Raw genomic sequence first — 15,435 nt, forward strand, 5'->3', positions numbered from 1 at the left:
GAAACATTTCCATTAGAAAGGAAGGAAATATGGAAGGAAGGAAGGACGAAAGAAAGAAAGAAAGAAAGGAAGGAAGGGGGGAAGGAGGAGCCTAACTTTACCTGACAATCACCACTAACCAGTGTTAGTAAAATATGAGCTCCTTTAGAGGAGAGGTTGACCTATATCTCTCTTCCTCTTCACATAAACTTGAGAAAGATGTTTTCTTTTTTAAAAATAATCGATTTTTATTTTCAAAAAAACCCTTGTCTTCCAAATTTTTCTCCCTCTCTTCCCCTACCCTGTCTCTTAGACAGCAAATAATCCAACATATGTTAAACATGTACAATTCTTCTACATATATATTCATGTTGCACAAGAAAAATCAGATCAAAAAAATAAAAAATAAAGAAAAGCAAGCAACCAACCACAAGAAGGTGAAAAAATTATGTTGTTATCCACATTCAATCCCCAAAGTACTTTTTCTGAATGCAGATGGCTTTCTCCATCACAAGTATATTGAAATTGACCTGAATCACCTCACTGTTGAAAAGATCCAAGTCCATCACAATTGATCATCACATAATAAAATAATAAAATTGCTATGCACAATGTTCTCTTAGTTCTACTATCTTCACTTTGCATCAATTCATATAAGTCTCTCCAACCCTTTCTGAAATAATCCTCTGATCATTTCTAATAGAACAATATATACTATAACATTCATATGCCATAACTTAACTGCTGGGGATCCATTCAGTTTCCAGTTCCTTTCCATTACAAAAAAGGGGAGAAAATTATTTTCACTAAATGCCACCATTTTCTCTCTTCTCACTCTTTTAAATACAATATTTTATTTCCCCCAATTGCATATAAATACAATTTTAACATTTATTTTTTTAAAATTGAGTTCCACATTCTTTCTGTTCTGCCATCACTTAATTATAGTAAGCAAACTGTTATAGGTTTTACATATATAATCATGTAAAACATTTCTATATTAGTCATTTTGTGGAAGAAAACTAGAACTAAAAATGAATAAAGAAAGAATGAATATAATTCATATTATTATATTCAGGCTACATTCAGATTCCATCGGTTTTATCCTCTGGAGGTGAATAGCATTCCTTGGGGAATGTATTGGATCAGTGTATTTCTGAGAAATAGCTAAGTTATTCACAGTTGTTCATTGTACAATATTGCTGTTACTGGGAATTATGTTCTCCTAATTCTGTCTGAACTCCATTCTTGAATCGCTAAATGCCTTCTGAACATCTAGAATTGAATATACTCTTGTCATCTTAAATTCAGCATTTCCAAAATAGAATCTTTTATCTTTCCTTTCCCCTCAATCTTGTCGTCATCTTTCATTTCTCACTCCATCCATATACCCAAGTTGTTATCATTTTTGTCCATTCTAATTCACAACACTTCTTGTGTTCATTTCTGTCTCTTCATTTATACAATTGTGAAAATTATAGAGGCTCTTACTACCTCATGATTGGATCGTTATATGGACTTCTAACTGGTCTTCATTAAATCTTTCATCACTCTAGTTTATCTACTAAAGTGACAGAGTGAACTTCCTAAAGTACAATCCTGACCATGTCATCTGTCCTACTCAGTAAATTCCAGCTTCTCGCAATTACCTCCAGTATCTAGTATCAATGTCCTGTGTTTGGCTTTTAAAGTCCTAGAACTTCTTATCTTTTTAGTCATGTTACATTTTATTCCTTTCAATGTCATCTATGAATAAGGACTACCAGCTCTGCCAGCTCCATGCCTTTTCATTGGCTGCATTCTGAACTTAGAATACTCGCTCTTCTCATCTTTTTCTCTTAAGATTCTCTGGCTTTCTTCAAATCTCACCTTAAATTCCAGCCTTCTGCAGGAGGTCTTTCCTACCCCTTCCCCACTGTTAGTATGTTCCCTCTGAGATTATCTTCCATTATACTCATAATCTTAAAAGTACCTAGTTGTTTGCATAGTGACACCCTTTAAAGTGTTAATGTCTCAAGGTTAGGGATATATCTTTGCTTTCCTTTGTATTGCTTGACCTTAATGAAATACTTGATATGAACTAAGCATTTAAATGAATGTTTATTGACATGATTTCAGAGGACCTATGATGAAGCATGCTATATACCTCCTCCAAAAGAGGTAAGCAATTCAGGATACAGCTTGAAATGTATGGCTTTTGGACATGGTCAATGCAGAAATTTTGTTTAAATTAACTGTGCATCTTTGCTACAAAGATATATTTTTTCCCCTTCCCCTCCCCTTTCAACTGAGAAGAAAAAATATATATTTAAAAATAAATCAGTGCTGTCTGATGAGGAATAAAAATATGCTACAATAAAACAACAGAGAATAACTTTGATGGAAGATATTAAAGGTAAAACTGATTTCCAGAGGAAGTAATCTATTTTAGATTAAGAAGGATTTCACATAAGGAATTAAACAGTAGTGAAAGTCTTTAAGAAATAGGTACTATTTTTCTCAGTTGTCTTAATTAGTTTGCTTTTGGAAGCTATTTTCTATTTAATATTGGATTTTGCATGTTATTTAAATGAACAAGTTTAATTTAATCACTACAATTCTGTACTACTTGACATCAATTTATTTTCTGTGCATAGATGGAGGAGACAGGTTTAGTATGCACTGCCATTGAAGCTGAAATTACCAATTCTGTTTTATGGAGAGAATCTTAATATTCATCTGTTCTGAGTTTGTGGGTCGTACTTTTGGAGCTGGAGGAGTGACTAGTCTGTCCTATAAGTTCATCTACCATCTTTTCAGAGAAGTGGAGAAACAATTTCTCCCACCAAACTTGCGGGTTTCAAGCAAATATTTTGAAAGATATTGTGTACAGTTTGATATGCCTCAAATGATGATTTGAAAACCAAAAATACAAGTTCTGCAATTTTCTCCCAGGTAGTTCTGTGTGGGGAAAGTGCTGTTGTTTAGAATTTTCTTTTAAATCGAATGCCAAGAAACATCTGTATCCATAGATCTGTTAGTGAGAGAATAGCATAGAAGCACATGAAGTCTTCTTTATGATGTATGTTGGTGATGCCTCCTTCTCACTCATCACCTACCCCATCTCTTACACTTCCTTATAATTAGAGAAAAAAAAAAAACCAAGCAAACAAATCTGTTAAAAAAAAAACCCTTAAAGATTCCAGGATAGCAGAAAGGAAAAGTATAAGCTTTATTTAAGGGAGAAAAAATCCCCTGGTTATTACATTGTATTCCTAATGTTATCTCTGCAATCTCAGAGGCTGCTGTTCTATTCATCACTTGTAGTAGAATGAAGCTAACACTATCATTGTACAAAGAACAGAGTTCATTCTATCATAAACAAAATATTCTAAATAAGTGGGAATGCAAGTTTCTCTAGTACAAGACAGAAACCTTGGCATCTTTCCAGAGGCCATGACAGATTATTTATACTGTTTTTAATAGCAGTAATCATTTCTTTCCAGGAGCAATTTTTGATGAATCTGCCAAAAAAGATGATGAAGTATTTCGCATGGCAGTTGCTGATCTCAACCAGAATGAAGAGATCTTACAGACAGAGAAAATTACATTTTCTGTGACATTTGTGGATGGCAACAACCCCTTTCAAGCAGTTCAAGAAGGTAAGGACCATACAAAGGTCATGATTGCTTTTAAATGAAGTCCAAGGATGAAAATATTTGATTTATATGGAACATTTAGCCATCTCTATAATTTTTAATGCAATTATATATATGGTTGATTTTTTTTTTCAAAACTGGCTATTTTATAAAAGTTTGATCCTGTAAACAACTTCTGGCAGATTATCATGTGAGAAGTCACTTTTTTGATTGAAATGGAAAAGAATAAGAAATTTTAATGGTCTTCTAGATGTTTGTTGAAAATGCAGAGGATGTATTTGAGAGATGTTCTGCATCTTGTCTTTGACTTGAATGGTTTCTTTGAGTTTTCTGCCATTATGTGCTTCTGATTATAGGTACTTCACCATTGTTAGAGAATTGTTGGATTCTATATCTAAACCAAGAATTTAATTTTGCAACACTGAGCTATCTAAATGTTTTATATATGCACATACATACATGTGTATTTGTCCAACGAAAATTAATGTTCATCATTTAAAATGTTTCTACAAATAAAGATTAAATCCGCAATTTTTCTAGGTACAAAATATTTGAAATATAAATTATTTTCATTTTGTGTTATATTAGAATTCTTCTTGATATGAATATAGATGTTGATCTGAAGGTCATGGAAAATATATTTGTGATTTTTTTTTTTTAGTATAGTCAATTAATTAACTCCCTGAAAAGTAAAGCAAAATATAGGCCATAGGCCTCCTGATAAACTTATTTATGTACATATCTATATATATGTGTGTGTGTGTGTGTGTGTGTGTGTGTGTATACATACCCACAGGAATACACAAACATATATATGTATGTATGTATATACACATATACACATATACATATACATGTATATGCTGATTATGCTAAATACATGTGTTTAAAATAGACTATGGAATTTTGCTTAATACATGGTGTTTTAACTTTAACTCTGAAGACTTGTAATGAACTTATTTTTTAATTTTAAATATATTATTAGGATTTTTGAAAAAAATATTTCTGTTAAATATGTCATAAACAAAGATAAGTGAAATATTCTTTTTTTTTTAAACAAAATCTCATATGCCTTGCCTTTGAGTTCTCAGCAAACAAATTCTACTTTAATACAATCCTAATCTATAGAAATGGTTCATGTGTATTTATGCCTAACAATGAATACTATCAATCAGAGCATCCCAGTGATAAATGTATTTCACAGTTAAGTTCAGGAAAATCTTTTTTAATACCATAATATGTTTAGATAATTGGGAAAAATCTGTTTTGTAAAGATGTGATGACTTTTAAAGAAAATTTCCAAAAGAATATCAATTTTATGATAATCTCTGTCATTTTCATTTGTAAAAATTACTTAAGGAAGTTATATTGAATATGCATTTTATATCCATTCCAAATTGTATTTAATAGGCAAATGAAGTTTTTATAAAGAGGAGTATAATAATTAGAAAACTGTTTATTTTATAAAACATGTTTTCTTCAAATTTTCAACCTCTAGTAATTTTCCTTTTCTTAATATTGTCAAAAATTATTACAGATGGAAGTGAGATGAGTGAAGAGAATGTTTTATTTATCTATGCTACTATCTTCTGAGTAACTTGACACTTTAATCTGTGTCCAACTGAAGTCAAATAAGTTTTTAAAAAGAATGCCTCATTGGGTAATCCAAAGATGAGGAATCAAGAAAATTCATGAAATCAAGGAAAATCATGAAAACAATCAGGAACTGTCTAAGAATTAGAGTGGTGGATCAGTGAAACAGATTATGTACGTAACATACAATATTAAATGAACATAGTAATCTAATGTTTGACAAACTCAAAGATCCAAACTATTAGGCAAGAACTCAGTATTTGACCTATTATTTTCTACAAGAAATGATCAGCAGGATGATTTCAGAGAGGCCTAGAAAGACTTACATGAACTGATACTAAGTGAAATGAGCAGAATCAGGAGATCATTATACATAGCAACAGCAAGATTATATGATGATCAATTCTGATGGACATGATTCTCATCAATAATGAGGTGATTTAGACCAGTTTTAATATTCTTGTGATAAAGACAATTGCACCCACAGAGGACAATGGGAACTAAATGTGGATCACAACATAGTATTTTCACTTTTTTTGTTGTTTGCTTGCATTCTGTTTTTTTTTTTTCTCATTTTTTTCTTTTGGATTTCATTTTTCTTGTGCAGCATGATATTTGTGGAAGTATGTATAGAAGAATTATACATGTTTAACATATATTGGATCATTTGCCAATCGAGGGAAGGGAAAGGGGAGGGGAAAATTAGAACATGGGGCTTTGTTGGGGTGAATGTCAAAAATTATCTATGTATATATTTTGAAAATAAAAAGCTATAATTTTAAAAATGTGATTTTAGATAGCTTTGATTTCTCATCAAAAAACTGTCTCCTAAAATCATTGAGAATGATTTGTATTCTTTTAAATTTGACTCAATGTTCTTTATGTTTGAAAAATGAGGTCTTTATTGGAGAAACTTTCTCTTAATTCCTCACCTCTCTCCCCTTTGTCCTGCTTTCTTTCTAATCTTGGCTGCATTTAAATTTACTTTAATCAAAATTATTCATTTTACATCTTATAATACTCTGTATGTATGTCTCTCACACATTCCCTTTCTCTCTTCTCTCTCTCCAATTTTGTGCTAAGAAACATTTGGCAACTGACTCATTTTTTTAAAAATGCACACATGACAGGTGATTATGTTTTAACTGGATTAAACTTTCTTTTTTTAAAAAAGTCTACATAAAAACAAAAACATCCTGATTTTTAGTGTTTGCCAATTTCAGAGTTGTAAATTCTTTACAAAAATTTAACAATATTTGAGAGCTTTATCACCAAAACAATTACTTTCTCCCTCTTCCCAATCCCACTTTTCAGCTTCTTTTTATGGGTTGTCTTTCCCCATTACACTCTGAGCTCCTTAAAGACAGACATTGTGTTTTATCTTTCTTTGTATCTCAAAGGCTTAGCACAATAACTGGCATATAATAGATGTCTAATAAACACTTATTGATTTTATATTCCTGGGAATTTTCATCATGGGATCTCTAAGATGGTGATCAGTGAATTCCTTCCGTTTCTATCTTCCCCTCTGGCTCTAAGATATCAACATATTTTTCCTTTAATCCTTTTTGAAATTTGATGTGTAGGCTTTTTAGTTGTTGTTCACGATTTTCAGGTGGTCCAGTAATTCTTATGTTATCTCTCCTTGATCAGTTTTCCAGATCCATTGTTTTTCTAGTGAGATAGATTATTTTTCATTTATTTTTTCATTCTATTTTTCTTTTTATCTTATAAAATTATTAGCTTTCACTTGTCCAATTCTAATTTTTAATGAGTTATTTTCTTCACATGGAGAAGTGGAAGGATAAAACCCAGCAAAGGGATTTGATATGGAGAGGTCATATAGATAGGAGAACCAAAAAAGAACAAAATTGGAGAGAGAGAAGAGAGAGAGGGAATGTGTGAGAGACATACATACAGAGTATTATAAGATGTAAAATGAATAATTTTGATTAAGGTAAATTTAAATGCAGCCAAGATTAGAAAGAAAGCAGGACAAAGGGGAGAGAGGTGAGGAATTAAGAGAAAGTTTCTCCAATAAAGAGAACCAAGGACAGAGGGAACGTCAAGATGGCGAATGTGGTGGTCAAGTGCTACGGTCAAGTGCTAAAAACTACAGAAATCTAAGAAGAATGAAACTGAAATTAGGTCAATTAAGAAATAATCTATAATTTTGGAGAAAAGTTTCTGAATAGTGGAGGCAGATGGTAGTTTACAGGGGCCTGAGTAGTAATTGGAAGGCTATGCAAAGAAGAACGAAGAAATAACAAGGGATGGAAGCATCAAGTAAAGGGATCTGTGGATATATATGAACATACAAACACATGTTAATAGAGGAGGGAGATGAAAGGCTGTTTTCATGTAGCAGAGGAAGGAGTCTAGGGAAGAGAGAAAGCTGAAAATTAAAGAAAAATAATGAATAATTGTGGAGGCACAATAAATATTATATAGCATTATTATAGGCAAGTCAGTTAACTATTCTTTTATGCTTAAATAAAGCCATGTGGTTTTTGTTTTTATGAGGGTTTAATGAAAAGTTGTTTTTTTTAATTGTAAAGTGCTATACAAATAAAATTATATTATTAACTGTCAGTATCAATTAACACTCTTTTACCCTGCAAATACAATGTATCTAAAATAAACTGATTTCTAATGTTATTTTGAGTATTTTGAGTGTGGCTTCTATGCAAAATGCAGTATAAAAGAATTCTGTAGGACTAGTAGGACAGGAAAGATGAACATTAAGCACCCATCGTTTGCTGAAGCTCTGCATATGCGTTACTGCTCTTGTTCACTGTTGCTAATGATATCATCTATATTCCTAATCTATGAATCTAATTCTGAAGCATTTTTCACATTGTATATTATGGTTTTACTACCTTGCCAAGTGTAATGAAAACTGTAGTGCATTTGCAAGGCAGGGAGAAATGAAGATTTTTAAGTTTCCTTTTCAAAAATCGATCCTGAATTATAACAACATAACAGATGGAATAGGAGGAGAGGGGAGCTTTGTGGTTTGCTTGTTTGACTAAGCTGCTATAAAAACATTTTTTAAAAAAACAGACATAACCTTTTATATTAGAGACAGCTTAGGGGAAAAATAGTCTTAAGCACTTGGTAGGCCAAGTGGATTTTCAGGATTCATAGACCAGAGGCCAAGAGATCCAAGAAGTTTTAACCTCTCAGGAAGTTAATAAATATCACAGTGGTAACAACTGTTCCCTACATACCACATCACTACATTTCAAACCTCCTTAGTACATCTGTCATAGTGTATATTGTTGTAAATCATCCTCATCGAATCCCTTCAAAACGTTTCACATGTAGCACCCGTAGGTATTCAATTAAAGCACTGGGGTTTGCAGAAAGGTGTCGAAAGTGAAGTAGAAAGAGGCAGAAAATCAAATTGGATATAACACAATTCTGACTGTCAGACACAATTTCTTCTTTTAAAATAGGCAATAACCAGTGTCATCTTATAGCACCAGAGTAAAGAAGATGATTGATTGAAAAAGGAAGAAGTGTGAACTTAAAGCAGACTTTTTCATCTATGGCTAAGATCTTATTGATGAGAATCTTAAGAATTCAGGGCTAGATTGCTAAAATAATTGAAGGGCAAAGAAAAATAGACTCAGCTTACTATTTTTTTCAATGCACACACATACTTCCTCTGTAATATATTGATGTGATCAAGAAAATAAATATGTATATGAATTGTAACATAATGAAAGTGACTTTAGTTTATATTTTCCTTTAATTTTTCCAAAATTTTAGTATTGGTACTTGTGTAGTTCCATTTAAACCAATTCCACACTCCTTCTTATGTTCAAATGAAATCATTTAATGACTTTGTTTTCTCTTTGAAACAATGTTCTAGTAAAAAAAAAGTCAGCCTGTCTCAGAGTGAGAGTACTTTTCCATCTTTTTGTTCTCCTTGACACTAATAAGGTTTACAACTTCATCACCACTTCTTTAGATCAAGATCCATATAAATTCTCTAATCCTCTGCATTCTCAAGAGGCCCATGTCCTATGCCTATAATGATTGCCTGCTTTACACATATCTCTCTGTTCTGTTTCTGTGTCCAGACTTTTCCTCATGTTTGAATATCCCTGCTCCCAGTACCTCCCATTGAACTTCTATCCTTCCTTTAAAAACAAATTTCAATGACACTTTCTCCATGAAGCCTCCCCTGATTTTCCCAGTCAGCAATAACCCTTATGCACATAATTCTCTACGTATAATTTTTTATCCTATATCATTTTGTATCTCATTTCTTTGGCTTTCTTTAAATCCCAACTAAAATTCCATCTTTTATAGGAAGTATTTTCTAACATCTCTTAATTCTAGTGCCTTCTCTTTTATAAATGTTTCCTATTTGTCCAGTATATAGTTTTATTTACATATTTTAGTTTGCATTTTATACTCTCATTAAATTGTAAGCTTCTTAAAGACAAGAAATGTCACTTCTTTTTTTCTGTGTCTATAGCACTTAGCACACTATTTGATTCTAGTAGGTACTTAATAAATGTTTATTGATTGATTATTGGTTGATTGAAGTCACAGAACATATTTGATATAATCTTTTCTTTTTCCTTAAAATTTAGCCCAGTGTTCTATACATAAGCACTCAAAGAGAGCTGTTTTGTTTTATTTTGTTTTGAAGAATGCATCTGAATTGAATGATAAGAAAGTTACTCTACAATTTTATTTAAACTTCATTTAATTATATTTCAAAACAAGGAAAACACATATTGGCAATAAGGTAGAGATTATGGGATAGAAAAAAATACTACTTAAATGTTCCTATAAAACATTTAAAAATATTAGTTTAAAAAAGAGAAGAGACAGCTACGTGGTGCAGTGAACATAGATAGCACTGGGTCTGGAATCCAGAAGACTCATCCTTATGAATTCACATATGGCTTCAGACATTAGCTAGCCATGTGACCCTGTACAAGTCATTTAAATTCTGTCTCAGTTTCCTTATCTATAAAATGATCTGGAGAAGGAAATGGCAATTCACTTCAGTATCTTAAGTAAGAAAACCCCAAATGATGTCACAATGAATTGGACACAACTGAACCAACTCAAAAAGGAGAGATATTAAAATAAGCTATGTTGAGAGAATAAGGTGAGAATATATTATCCTTATAACTTATTCACCTACCTTTACAATATTTTAATTCTATGAAAAAACAACAGTATTGGAGGAAGCCTTTCCAAAGAGAAAAGAAACTAACTTAATATGATTTTTAATTTATCTATATTTTCTGTTACTGAGATAGAAGAGGATAAATTATAGCTAATGGGGTATTTGGAATCTCAGGTAGGAGAATGACTCTTGGGTAGCCTCATTAAATTTTTAAAAATTGAACTGAAAGAATGAAACCATGGAACTGGTCCAATGAACGAGGTATTGAACCAGGAAGAATATAAATATGATATTTAGTTAATCTATCTAAGTGCCAAATGTATAATGTTATAGAATACCAAGAATGTTGTATTGGGACTCAGTGACTAGGACTAGAAGGACTTATGGACTACTTATGGTGAGCATGGGTAAATTAGGCAACAATACTTAGTCTCAAAGTATTCAGTTGTAATTTTCTTTTTTTTTTTTTAATGGAGTGATCTTGTTTATTGATGATTGCTAATTTCATAGTAAGCATACCCAATGCCTGTTTCAAAAGTCTTTTCTTCATAGGCTGTAGCTATTAGTACTTATCTCTCTCTTTTTTTTTTAATAACTTTTTATTGATAGAACGCATGCCAGGGTAATTTTTTACAGCATTATCCCTTGCATTCACTTCTGTTCCAATTTTTTCCCTCCCTCCTGTTAAGAGTTCAAATGTTGGAGTTTGTTCTCAGAGGACAGCCGGTTTAGAGGCTTAAAGCCCTTCGGATGTCTCTAAATCCAAAGGTTCTGTCCTTCAGCCTCTGCCTCTGCCTTCTTCTGCCTCCAACAGAGATGGAAGATCTCTCTTATCTCCTTCTGGGGGACCCAGGCACCAATTTGCCGCGGAGAGAGGGCTTCTGGCGTAGCTCCACTGAAGTCCGTCAAAAGTGTTCTCTGCAGCAGAGTCGTTTCTCTCGAGTCTAGCGCGATCAGCCAGCCAAGAGGAAAAAATGTATTCTGCCATAGATCCTTCATCGCTGGCTTTTTATCTGCCTCTTCTGAGAGAATGGGATTATGGGTTTTCTCCCATAGTGCTCTCTGGCCCAATGACTTTAAGGGAAGTGTGAACTCTCTTGAAGTTAGAACGTGTACTTTGTGAAGCTAGCATACTTGTGGAGTCCAATGAGTAAAGGTGGGAACACAAGCCTTGTCTTGATTAGTTCTACTTAGTACCTTGTTTCAGGTTCTGGCCAAAACAACTTCTTGTAAGATTAGATCAACTCTAATTACTTAGCAGTTAGTAAGGATTCCAACATCTCCCCCTTTCTTTTGTTTTAAAACATAGGGGGTTTCTGAGGGGGTACACATAATCCATCAATATGGGCCAGAACTTTGTAACAGATATACATGGTATACATAAATCCATCAATATGGGAGGCATTATACATAATTTACATGAGCACATAGCAATATAACACAGGCTAGTAGTAATGTAACAAATAACAAGAATCAATCTGAAAATTTACACATGTCCATAAGTCCTAGAAACAGTCCAATAGGATTCCATTGTCCATTAGTTCATGTGCCAGGAATCTAATAATTCTTGTGAGCACAATCAGCAACAGAACCACCCGATATTTCTTGGGTCTTCTGCTTTGTTTCAAGGGTCTGCTCCATCTTTCTGCGATGGACAAGGCGAATGCGGCTCGTAGGCACCCATCTGATTCCTTCTCCACCTGTAGAGATGCAAGCAAATCCTCTCCCCCAAGCAGTTAGCCTATCTGGTCCCTTCCATTCACCACTTTCTGGGTCTCTCCACATCACCTGGCGATTATCTAAAGATAGTGGAGCTGCTCGCACTGGACACTGCTCTTCTGGTGGGTTATAAAACCTGTCTGCTGGAGCCAGTGCATCTTTGTCAAAGATTAAAAAATTAATGGTATAGAGAACTAAATTTAGAAGTTCTCTAGGGTTACCCGTGGCTCCCCCTTTCTTTTGTTTTTGGAGGAGTGTCTTAATGTCTCTGTTTCTTCTTTCTACTATTGCTTGACCTTGAGGATTGAAGGGTATGCCAGTAGTGTGTAGAATCTTATACTGTGCACAAAAGTGTTCAAAATGTTTGGAGGTATATGCCGGTCCATTATCTGTTTTTATTTCTTGTGGCACACCCATAATTGCGAATGCTTGAATGAGGAATTCAGTGACCACTCGGGCTGTCTCTTTTGCTGCTGGTATGGCAAAAGTGAATCCTGAAAAGGTGTCTACCACAACGTGGATAAAAGACAGACGACCAAAAGATTTATAATGAGTCACATCCATTTGCCAGATTTCATTGGGTCTCAAACCACGAGGGTTCTTCCCTGGAGGCAGTGTAGGAGCATGGAAGGGAAGGCAAGCTGTGCAGCTTTTCACTATGCTCCTAGCTTCTTCTCTTGTAATCCCAAACTGTAAACGCAAAGCTCGAGCAGCCTGATGGTATTTAGAATGGGATTCCTGGGCCTCCTGAAATAAAGGCGTACTGGCCAACATAGTTAAAAGGCTATCTGCCTTTGAATTTCCATCAAAAATAGGACCTGGAAGTCCACTATGTGAATGGACATGCAGGATATAAATCTTTCCTGGATGCTTTCTCACTTGCTCTTGAAGTTCCTTAAAGAGCTGATATATATTAGAAGCTGCAAATTTTATTTGGGCTGTGGCAATTCTTTGTACCACACCTACTGAATAGGCTGAATCAGATATTATATTTATGTCGCCTGGGTAATAAGTGAGAGCTAGCATGATCGCATATAATTCGTTCTGCTGAGTGGACTGAAAAGGAGTTCTGACTACTCTTTTTACGGTTAGATCATGAGAGTATACAGCACAAATATTTTGTTTGGCTGCGTCTGTAAAAATGGTTGGTCCTTCAAGAGGAACCTTAGAAACCTTCTCCTCAAAAATCCATTGCCAATTATGCAGTAGTCTGGTTATCTTTAATGGAGATCCATGTGCAAAATTTGGAGCCATGGCCAATAAAATCTGCCACTCTGGGATGGTTTCACAGCATACATTAATTTGTGCATTTGTGTAGAAGGTATATATCTTGTCAGGTCTTGTCCCAGATAATTGTACTGCTCGCTTAATGGCCTTTAATAAAATTCTAGCCACAAGCACTGGGTAAGGCGTAAGGCTTTGTTCTGGTTGTGCTGGGAGGTTCACCCACTCTATCACATTGTCTCCTTGATGAAGGACTGCTGTGGGTGCTTCTTTCGTAGCAAAAACCGATATTTCCAAGGGTTTTTGAGTTACTCTCTCAACTACATTGGATAAAGCCAGTTCAACTTCTCTCAAGGTCTCTTGAGCTTCTTTTGTAAGCCGGCGTGGTGAATTTAAAGCAGTGTCTCCCCTTAAAATGTCATATAGGGGTTGCAATTGATTGGTAGTTAAACCTAATACTGGACGCATCCATTGGATATCTCCTATTAATTTTTGGAAATCATTTAAGGTGTTCAACCTCTCTGTTCTTAAAGACAGTTTTTGTAGTGTAAGTACCTTAGGATATATTTCATATCCTAAATATTGAAAAGGAGCATGTCTTTGAATTTTTTCTGTAGCGATATGAAGTTTGTAGTATCTTAGTGTTTCTATGGTTTTTTGTAGACATGCTTCTAGAATTTGTTCCTCCGATGCACATCCCAATATATCATCCATATAGTGTAATAGCATAACTTTTGGAAATGCTTTTCTTATTGGAGCAAGAGCAGCAGCAACATACATTTGACACATAGTGGGGCTGTTCTTCATACCCTGTGGCAAAACCGTCCATTCATATCTTTTATAAGGCTCAGCTAAATTGACACTGGGCACCGAAAAGGCAAATCTCTTCATATCCTCCTTATCCAGAGGAATGGAATAGAAACAATCCTTGATGTCTATAACCCAAAGAGGCCATTCTCTAGGAAGCTGAGTAGGAGATGGAAGTCCAGGCTGAAGAGTTCCCATAGTTTCCATCTGTTCGTTCACTTTTCTTAAATCAGTGAGCATCCTCCATTTTCCTGATTTCTTTTTTACAACGAACACTGGGGAATTCCAAGGACTTAGAGAAGGTTGTAAATGCCCTTGTTCAAGCTGCTCCTGTACTATATCTAATAAGGCCTGAATTTTATCGCTACTTAAGGGCCACTGTTCTATCCACACTGGTGTATCAGTTTTCCATTGAATAGGAATAGGTGAAAGTGTTGGCAGGCCTTCAACAGCAGCCCTGCTTAAAAAACCGAAGTACTCATTTTTAACCCCAATTGTTGTAAAACGTTTCTTCCCCACAGATTGATGGGGATTTTTTCAACTATAAAAGGAGTAAAAACTCCTGTTTTGCCTTCAAAAGTCCATCTCATAGGGGCAGCACTAACTTCAGCTGCTATTGATCCTCCTACTCCAGACATATAGGTATCTGCTTTAATCTTTGGCCAGTGACTGGGCCAACTGGCACCTCTAATAACTGTACGATCCGCACCTGTGTCTACCAATCCTTCCAATGGTAGGCCATTTATATAGATAGTGAGCATAGGTCGGTCAGCCGTTACTGCTGCTGTCCAGTATATTTCTGGTTTTTGTGGTCTGGAGTCAGAACCTGGGTGACTATCACGAGGCTGCTTATTAGGATTCTGTATGAGTAACCCTGATGCTACTACGTCTCCTGGGTGATAAGTCACACATTGACTACCTGTATTAGTGACTGGGATATTATCTACACATTCCCCAGTTTCCCACATCAGTGTGTGGATGGACACTGTTTTGTACATACAAGAAGGTGAAATGGTCAAGCCTACTGTGCCTGGAGGTAAGGGATCCATAGGCTGGAGAGGAACAGATTTCACCTCTCCAGGGGGTATCTCAGTTGTCCCAGCTGCATACAGCTCTATTCTCCCCAATTGTAATTCCCTTCTGCCATCAGGTTGCTTCCTGGCTGGTTGACTGTGTAATCCCCTTCTCCCATCATATGGCTTTCTGGTTGATTGGTCATGTCTGGGTACTGGACTTCTAGGCACTCTCTGGGTACACCATTGGCTGCCATCATGCCCCAAGTGTTTTTTGCCTTGGGCCCTGGGGCTGGGCCCCTCATCC

The 15,435-nt window shown here is 34.9% G+C and overlaps 1 protein-coding gene across 2 annotated transcripts in view; it reads left to right on the plus strand.

Moving 5' to 3' along the window:
• Window positions 1-15,435, plus strand: part of GRID2 (glutamate ionotropic receptor delta type subunit 2) — a 1,896,723-nt gene that overhangs the window by 399,096 nt on the left and 1,482,192 nt on the right. For both annotated transcript variants that reach the window (XM_051967540.1, XM_051967541.1), the window contains exon 2: window positions 3,465-3,620. In XM_051967540.1, the coding sequence (XP_051823500.1) occupies window positions 3,465-3,620 (156 nt within the window). The remainder of the gene's footprint in view (window positions 1-3,464; window positions 3,621-15,435) is intronic.

The sequence above is a fragment of the Antechinus flavipes genome, chromosome 6 (assembly GCF_016432865.1).
Source record: "Antechinus flavipes isolate AdamAnt ecotype Samford, QLD, Australia chromosome 6, AdamAnt_v2, whole genome shotgun sequence".
Taxonomy (NCBI): Eukaryota; Metazoa; Chordata; class Mammalia; order Dasyuromorphia; family Dasyuridae; genus Antechinus; species Antechinus flavipes.